This window comes from Sinocyclocheilus anshuiensis, unplaced genomic scaffold (genome assembly GCF_001515605.1).
Source record: "Sinocyclocheilus anshuiensis isolate Anshui unplaced genomic scaffold, SAMN03320099.WGS_v1.1 scaffold199, whole genome shotgun sequence".
Taxonomy (NCBI): domain Eukaryota; kingdom Metazoa; phylum Chordata; class Actinopteri; order Cypriniformes; family Cyprinidae; genus Sinocyclocheilus; species Sinocyclocheilus anshuiensis.
Window position 1 is genome coordinate 479,278 of NW_015552582.1, and position 8,794 is coordinate 488,071.

The 8,794-nt window shown below is 40.3% G+C and overlaps 2 protein-coding genes across 2 annotated transcripts in view; one reads left to right on the plus strand and one right to left on the minus strand.

Annotated features, from left to right (window-relative positions):
* The window catches only part of LOC107665395 (sec1 family domain-containing protein 2-like), a 123,233-nt gene extending 119,606 nt beyond the window's left edge, over window positions 1-3,627 (plus strand). Inside the window, exons 8-9 of the mRNA XM_016456269.1 lie at window positions 1,480-1,599; window positions 3,321-3,627. Of these exons, the coding sequence (XP_016311755.1) occupies window positions 1,480-1,599; window positions 3,321-3,413 (213 nt within the window). The 3' untranslated portion in view covers window positions 3,414-3,627. The remainder of the gene's footprint in view (window positions 1-1,479; window positions 1,600-3,320) is intronic.
* Window positions 3,628-5,785: 2,158 nt separating this feature from the next.
* LOC107665415 (ras-like protein family member 11B) lies at window positions 5,786-8,179 on the minus strand. The gene is made up of 4 exons (XM_016456289.1): window positions 7,889-8,179; window positions 7,695-7,751; window positions 7,510-7,586; window positions 5,786-6,627 (listed from the first exon to the last, which is right to left on the minus strand). The coding sequence occupies exons 1-4, from the start codon at window positions 7,998-8,000 to the stop codon at window positions 6,139-6,141; spliced, it is 735 nt and encodes a 244-aa protein (XP_016311775.1). The 5' UTR covers window positions 8,001-8,179; the 3' UTR covers window positions 5,786-6,138.
* Window positions 8,180-8,794: the final 615 nt, after the last annotated feature.

The window sequence follows — 8,794 nt, forward strand, 5'->3', positions numbered from 1 at the left end:
TTTATTTTTAATGACCACTCTTTCATTCACATGTGTGCCAATCACACTTGTTTACTTTACCAAAGTACCAAACATCCTAACAAATGCTTTTTTTTTTAAATCTATTCATCCTTCTGTCTCTGTCTATATCACACGTTTGTCCATGCAGGTTTAGGGTCCAGAGTTGCACGTGGCAGCACAACCCCACTCCTGAAATCCACCCTCCTGGATGTGCATCCCTAATTGCCTGATTATTATTCATGACTGGCTTTTTCTTTCAGCCAATCGAAGGCCAGCACTCTGTCCTCCTGACCAGGCACATACAGCAGCACCCCATGTGCCTGAGCGACTCAAACAGAGCATCCACATGTGTGCAACATGTGTGCAACAGTGTCCTGTAAAAGTGTGTCCAGGTGCTGTGTGTGTGTGTGTGTGTGTGTGTGTGTGTGTGTGTGTGTGTGTGTGTGTGTGTGTGTGTGTGTGTTTTTCCTTGTACTGTCGGTCATACTTGCTGAAAGCACTGAAATGTTGAGTGGCTGTGTGTGTGTGTGTGTGTGTGTGTGTGTGTGTGTGTGTGTCTTCTGTATGTTGTGCTCCTGCTGTGATTGTGGAAGTGTTCAATCTTGACCTAGGCCTCCAGCTGAGCTCTGAATTACACAATACATACACACATTTACCGGGGATGTGTATAATTGACTTGTCTGACTAAGGAAAGCTCCATGTAATTACGAAGGATTACGGTCATCACATGTTTCTTAGGGGACATTGACATGAGACACGTTATTGTGTAAAAAAAAAAAAAACTAAACAGCCGGCAATAGAATGGGCCAGAACACAATGTCTGTTTTTTACTTGACATGCCATCTTAAAAAATGCAGCATTCATAGTGTTAGATGCTGTAAAAATAGCTTTGTGAGACAAGGCAACAGCCACAAACCTCCATCTGCACATGTACATTGAGCAATTTATTTTAAAAAAAAAATAGGGTCACTGACAGATACTCAACAAATAAATAGGCTACTTTTATTATATTTTATTATTTTATTTAATTAATTTTTTTATGTCTGATTATGTATAGTAATAAGGGCATTGCTCGCAGTTTACTTTCTGAGACATTGTGTCTCTAAATTCATCCCATTTAAAACATATAACATATTTGAAAAAAGACTAGATAGACCAGTCAACCTCAAATGGAATTTAAATACAGAGGGTATGATAAATGATAGAGGCGTCAGATCTGATTCTTTGTATGCTAATTCCAAAGATCTTTAAGCTCTTTATGCTCAACAAATTAAAGCTTGACTCAAAGCCTTTGAGACCCTGAAGTTTTATACCAAGCAGTCAGTGTTTATATTAGTTGAAGATTTGCAAATTTACTGATTTGCAAATCCGCAGCTTAATTAAATCTGCAGCTAAAAACAAACAAAGTGAAACTGGGGTTATTAGTTTCTGCATGTGTTCCCTGTTTATCTCCTTTTGATGTTTCTTTTTTCCCTGCAGGTCACCCGACCCCACCCAAGTGATCATCCACTCTTGTTTCTCTTCCTGGTGGGCGGAGTCACACCATCAGAGCTCCGCCTCATTCGTGACGTTGTCTCCACCCATAAGTCAGGCACTCAGGTGATGCATTAAATGCATCAAAAGTGACAGTAAAGACATTTCTAATGTTATAAATTCAAATAATTTATTTCAAATAAATTAAAGTACCCCACCTCTCTCTTTCTCCCTGTTTTTGTCTGTGGCTCTCTGCTTTTTTTCTGTATCATTTACTCAGATATGATAGGAGTGTGTGTGCGTAAATGAATAGAGATGTAACTGGGTCGAGTCAGAATAAAAGGGGTTTTGTTGATCAAAGTTTCATGTCATGAATAAATCAAACATAATGAAAGCACAGAGTGGACCCTTATAGAACAGAAAGCCCACACATAGCCTGACCCAAAGCCACAGCTGCACTAGTGTGTGACAGAGACACACAGATGGGAATTTAGGGTGTCATGTACTAAATGAAGGTGCACCAAACTTGACTAACAAGACGGCCAGGGGGGAGACTTGTAGCGAGGGTTCTGTAAAGCCCTTTTGAACTGATTTTCTAAATGAAGTTCTCAGACGAGCCAAATGATCTTCATCTTTCTATCAGAGAATACAAAGCATGTACATACCCTCAGCACATGCATCAGCAGGTGCAGTAATATGCTGCCCTATTCATCTTCAAGACCTGGCTAATAACACTCAAACTAATAATCTTGCCGAGCCAGACTTTTGACTGTTGCATCTAGTCTACTCCACTTTGTGGATTATTATGACCAAAACATCGCCCACATAGAAAGGAAGAGGCTAGCTGAAAGATATGTAAAACCACCAACAATGATTTGCTCTTAAGCCTTTCTAAGAGCTGGCCTATACAGTTTTTGCTGTAGAGGCTTTGTTTTTTGTTTTGTTTTTGTTCGTTTTGTTTAGTTTTTTGGTTTGGTCGGTTTGCTTTTAAGCCTTTTATTCCAGTTGCCCTGTACAGTTTTTGTATAGAGGTTTAAGCCGCGTGTCCACCAAAGCGTTTTTTTCCCGAGGCTAGCATGTTTTTTCAGTTGTTTTCAATGGGAGCGCCACGTTTTTTTAAATGCCAGGAGCTTGACGAGGTGCTGAGAGTTTATTTCAGCGCTCAGCGTTTGTTTCTCAGCACTGAGAGTTGAAGAATGTTCAACTTTGGGTAAAATGCAGCGCTCATCACTGTCACTTTTTAGTCAGCCGTCCAATCACAGAGGAGGAGGGGCGGGGCAAATACCACACAAGGCGAAGTTAATATTGCTTGTCTCTTGAGTTTTCATGTCTGTACCAGATGGGATTCCCTGACTACTACAAATATTGATATAAAAAAATAATGTTTGCAACATTTAATTTATGATGTGTCTGCCACATGACTTCTGCTGATATTCCGTATCATAGCAACCAAAGCGTTTCAACCACTGATCTATAATAGAGAACATTATTTATAGATAATTCGTTTCAACTGAAAAAAACTTTGCACTGCAGAAACGCTCTCAAGCACTCACAGCTAGGCGTTTTCATTATTTTCAGCTGGCTAACAATGCTTTGGTGGACACATGACCTTAGTTTTGTTTTTTGTTTTTAGCCATTTCTTTCAGTTGCCCCACATAGTTTTTGGTATAGAAGATTTGATTTGTGTAAATCAACATAAATCAACAGACCGTTGTACAAATGTAATTGTGTCTGATAATGAGATTGCATGGTGAATGTGTGTGTGTGAGAGAGAGAGAGAGAGAGAGAGAGAGAGCGAGAGAGAGAGATAGAGAACTATCTAATCTGTTTCTTTTGTAATTTCTCAGGTACTCGTAATGTCCACTAGACTGCTGAGACCTTGCGATGTCCCTCACTTACTCTTCAGCATTGACAGACTCAAACCTGACATTGGAGTGTGAAGGGTCTGGACATACACACTTCTGGCTGTTGAATCAATTCTTTCCAACATTGTTTGCCTTTTCAGAGGTATCACACATTTAAAAAGGTTTAAGGAATATACAGAACATGCTTCTGTTCCTTATAAATAACACAATATCCCATTCCAATACTTTCACATTTTGTTGTATATGACCAAAAACTCTGTCTTACCATTTTCCCTTAAAGTCCCTCCATTTTTCCCCTCTAAATAAAATCTTAATGGTTGGCCTTATGCTCGTGTGTGTAGTTTATTTTTGCAAAAAAATAAAAAATAAATAAAACTGTTAATCATGTTTCACACAGTCAGTGCAGGGTATTCATTTCTACAGTCACAGCTTGCTTGTTTTTGTCATGCCGTTTGCAGATACAGCACATTCTCCAGTTCAGTTCTTACAATCAGCCATGTGTTGATTCTCACAGGAGCTTCCCTCTTCATCCTTCACTCACTTCAGTGCTGTTGGAGAAGTGACAGATGGGAAGAGGGCAGAGGTCAAAAAGGGTGGCGACGTCCTTTAGAGCAGCGCTTTCTGTTCTGCCTTCACTTTCTCTTACACATTTACTTAGCCATCTATAAAGGGGCATACTATAGACCTCTGATGTTTTTATATAACAAAGCTAAGTATAAAAACTATTTACCAAAGATAAATCTAACCCTAACTTTTTGAAAATCATTATATGCATATCTTTTATACTCTTATAAGATTTGACTTAGGGTGTTGGTAGTTTGTTGTCTTTACCATGTGGAAAACATCAGCTACTAAGACTTTTTCAGTTTTTGAAATGAGTCTCTTATGCTCTCTAAGTATGCATTTTTTTATTTAAAAAAAAAAGGTAATATTTTTTTTTATTATTACAATTTAAACACATTTCGGTGTTAATATATTTTAAAATGTAATGTATTCCTGTGATAACAAAGCTGAATTTTCAGCATCATTACTCCAGCCTTCAGTGTCACATGATCCTTCAGAAATTCTAATATGCTGATTTGCTGCTCAAGAAACATGCTTATTATAAATGTTTAAAACATTTGCTGCTTGATATTTTTTGTGGAAACAGTGATATCTTTTTCTTTGATGAATAGAAAGTTAAGAAGAACAACATTTTTTGAAATAGAAATCTTTTTGGCATTATATATATATCTTTACTGTCACTTTTGATCCTTTTAATGTATTCTTGCTGAATAAAATGAATTTCTTTTAATGTGAAAATGGTGGTTACATTTTAAACCATAATATCATACACTTGTAAGTGGGACTGATCTCTCAAGACTCCATTAAACAAAATTCAAGCTTTACATTTGAAGGTCAGTTTAAACAGAATGAAGGTTCGGACACAATATATTTTTGTAAAAACAACTCTTTATTTCCAATCACAATCAAATAACATAAATAAATAACTCTGAACTTTAGCCCTTTGGCTTTTTTTAAAGTGCATTACACAAGAAAAATCTCTTCTACTCCACTATAGAAAAGTGGCACAAAGCACAGTTACACAAAACCAGGAGAAACATTCTGGCCTTGTACACAAGAGTAGGACTGTAAAAGATACACACACACACACACACACACACACTCTTTTCATACGCTTAGCTTGAGTGCCTTGTCCTTTAACAATGCCTGCATTCAGATCGTAAAAGCCTTGACCACAAGAAGGAACAAAAAACTCAATCTCTCCCATGCCTTTCAGAAAAGCAATTCTTAAAATAGTGTTTTTGGCTTCCACTGTTTCTGTTGCCAAGAGAACGTGTCTTAAACGTTCACAGGTAAGGCAGAGTGTTAATAATAGTGTTTCTTATGTGTTTCCATCAGTTCCATTCAGTCATTTTGTCTTTGCGCTGTCCCTCTTTAAGGCGCTATGACCACATCTCCTAGAATCCTGCTTTGTGTTCACATGGATATAAGTGACAGCAACACAAGTGTCCACCAGCACTGGGACAGTCAAGTGAAAATGTAAGACTTCACCAAACTCTGCTTGTTTGTTTGTTTTTCAGCTACCATGACTCAATCAGAGGTCTAGTTTCAGGGGCCTCTGTTTGGAACCGGTCTGCTGATCATCAACAGATCTCAGGAATTTCCAAAGAGCGAGACCTATACATTCAGAAAGATCTTCTCCTCTCCTTAGAGCTTCCTCTCTCTTAATCCTGTACTTTTTTCCCACTTGTCCTGCTGGTATTCACACTGAAGTGACAGTCCGGACCTTGGCGGACAGCACCTGTTTGAAGCGCCTCTTCAGGTCCTGCATGTTGGGGGATTTGGGCCGAGGGATGAGGGTAGATCTTTTCTTTTCTGTTCCAGATGTAGCTGCATTGACATGGGTCTGAGGCTGCTGTTTGGCCAGATATCAGTTCCATTCAGTCATTTTGTCTTTGTGCTGTCCCTCTTTAAGGCGCTATGACCACATCTCCTAGAATCCTGCTTTGTGTTCACATGGATATGTGACAGCAACACAAGTGTCCACCAGCACTGGGACAGTCAAGTGAAAATGTAAGACTTCACCAAACTCTGCTTGTTTGTTTGTTTTTCAGCTACCATGACTCAATCAGAGGTCTAGTTTCAGGGGCCTCTGTTTGGAACCGGTCTGCTGATCATCAACAGATCTCAGGAATTTCCAAAGAGCGAGACCTATACATTCAGAAAGATCTTCTCCTCTCCTTAGAGCTTCCTCTCTCTTAATCCTGTACTTTTTTCCCACTTCTCCTGCTGGTATTCACACTGAAGTGACAGTCCGGACCTTGGCGGACAGCACCTGTTTGAAGCGCCTCTTCAGGTCCTGCATGTTGGGGGATTTGGGCCGAGGGATGAGGGTAGATCTTTTCTTTTCTGTTCCAGATGTAGCTGCATTGACATGGGTCTGAGGCTGCTGTTTGGCCAGATCTACGCACAGTCTGTGGAAGGCACCGTGGACCTGGCTGTAGTCCTCGCTTGCGGACACCTCGTAGAAGGAGCAGCCCAGCGCTGAAGCCAAAAGGGGACCTTCTTGAGCATCTACGTGCCTTACGTGGAGGAGATCAGCTTTATTGGCCACCAGGATGATTGGCAAGGACCTATCCGTATGTGTGCGGGCAACAAGCTGGTGGAGCTGACCAATGAGATCAAAGCTTCGGCAGTCAGTAACGGAATAGACCATAACTACAGCATCCGCCCACTGAATGAAGCGAGATACCTGGTCAGTGAAGCTCAATCCATTAGCGTTCACCTGAAGAAAAAAAATACAGACATTTGTCAGTTATGCAACACGTTTGGATCGTATACACATTTTCTATAAATTACTGAATAGTGTGAGCTCTGTGGGTGATAAAGTGTACAGCAATGCTGACTGAGAAGCTGGAACAGTATCATTTGCTATTGGCTGCGACTGTCCTTCCACAAAACCAGGAGATTTAGCTGGCTAGACTTAGAGTTTTTCACCCTAGTCCGAATAGAAAAGGCATTATGTGGTTTTGGACGACTGCCTGCTTTAGGAAATGAGCCTTGCATGCTAAACTTGGCAGTAAAATATCTGACTAAATACATCTTGAAAGAAGGCCTGTAATTGAATTAAAAACCATTCTCTAATTTTGAAAGCAGAGGGATAATTTAGATGGGCTGGTCTACTGTTACTGTTCGGAACTGCTTATTCACATCCCTAAACCCGCTGAGCACTGCTGAAGAAGCAAAACCTCCCAACCGCTGCTACAAATATCCCACGGCGCTGCAGCGAATCGTTCTTTGGAGTCGGATCTTTTTATTGAACCGCCTCTCAAAACCGATCTTAACGATTCGTTCGAAGCTCAATCTGAATTTGTTTTAAGAGTTGGTTTTAAATATATATTTTATTATTAAACCATGCTAACTCTTTTTATCCGTCGAATTTTAGCATTGTTCATTGTGTCATTTAGCTTTTAAATGCGCCCATATATGAGTGCAAAAGCAGGCGTCCCACACAAAAGAAGCGCTATGACACAAAGGCGAAAGTATGCGCTCTTTCTACACTTCTCACCCGTGAAGAAGCAGCGAGAGAAAGATGCTCCGAGAGCACATATAACAGTAACAATGTGACATAAAATCGCATGAAGAACGACTGTGTTCCTGAACTTACTTCAACTCCAGGTGTGTCCTGAACTTGAATGGCCACTTGCTCTCCGTCTATCTGCACTTCTCTGTTGTACAGGTTGCCTGTAAAGCGACAATGCAGACTTTAATATATTTGACAACATCACTAATGATGGGTTTAAATTATGCTTACTAAAATCAGTCGTCTTGGAAAGATGGGGAAAAACTTACCGACGTTTCTCTCGTAGTCACCAATAAACCGTTTAGTGAGAAAACGAACCACCAACGCTGCACAGGAATAAACAAGAAATGGGCATGAATACATATGGCTTAAAACACTAATCTACAAAACATATATATATGTAATGTAATATTAGATTATTAGGTGAATTATCGTGAGCTGTAAAACAGGTCCACAAACGTACCGGTTTTGCCAACTCCACTGCCGCCGATGACTGCGATCTTGATGACCCGGTTGGAGTGGCACTCGGCGCTCGGGTACTCCGCAATGGTAGACATGTTATGGATCAGACGCATTTTTGGCAAAAGAAAGATACTATCCAAAGACTACGATGGGAAACTAGGACAAAATATCCACAGACGCCATAAAAGTAATGTCAGAATCGAAGATAGCCAACGGCATATACGCAGATGTTGTCTTTCAATTATATAGTCGGAGGATATTTCCAAGCTCCTTCTCCTAGTTAAAAGCACCAACTTGGTTTACTGAGCCGAGATGGGAGCTTGGGTTTATTTATACAGCCACAGAAGCGCTCGGCTCTGATTGGCTACTGCAGACAACGGTCACATCGCCTCGCCCCGCCCCGCCCACCGCTTGAAGTGTATGCGCGAGCTGTTTATGACCGAATAAAAAGAGAGAGAAAGACCGGTTGGTTCACCCATCCGAGTAAACTGACAGCCGCTTCAGAAAAACCTACCCTTACAGTCGCTGAGAAGGAAAATAAGGCGGTGTTTTACAAAACTAGTCGACTAGCTTGTAGAAATTAGTTAAAATGGAGGTTTTGAAAGGGGCTTTGTGTTGTGATTGCTGATATCGGTCAGTTGTAAATGAGTGACTTCAAACGCCTGTAGTGAGAATGTTATCTAGGCTCATCTCTAAGCGCATAATGTGTCACATGCAAAGAGTGTTTCTTTCTTTTTCCTTCTTTCTTTCTTTCTTTCTTTTTCTTGCTTTAGCCTGGGCAATGAGAAAAAGCCATTGATCAGAATCCCCATAGAGTCGCCTCAGGACCTGTAAATATATAAATAAATTACCCCTCTCTCTCTCTCTCTCTCTCTCTCTCTCTCTCTCTCTCTCTCTCTCTTTCTCG

Excerpts from the sequence above, each read along its gene's own strand:
- LOC107665415 (XM_016456289.1), bottom strand. The coding sequence starts at position 8,000 with ATGCGTCTGATCCATAACATGTCTACCATTGCGGAGTACCCGAGCGCC. Across the intron at positions 7,752-7,888 it reads CAGTGGAGTTGGCAAAACCG|CGTTGGTGGTTCGTTTTCTC; the intron begins GTACGTTTGTGG and ends ATTCCTGTGCAG. Across the intron at positions 6,628-7,509 it reads AGGACACACCTGGAGTTGAA|GTGAACGCTAATGGATTGAG; the intron begins GTAAGTTCAGGA and ends TTTTTTCTTCAG.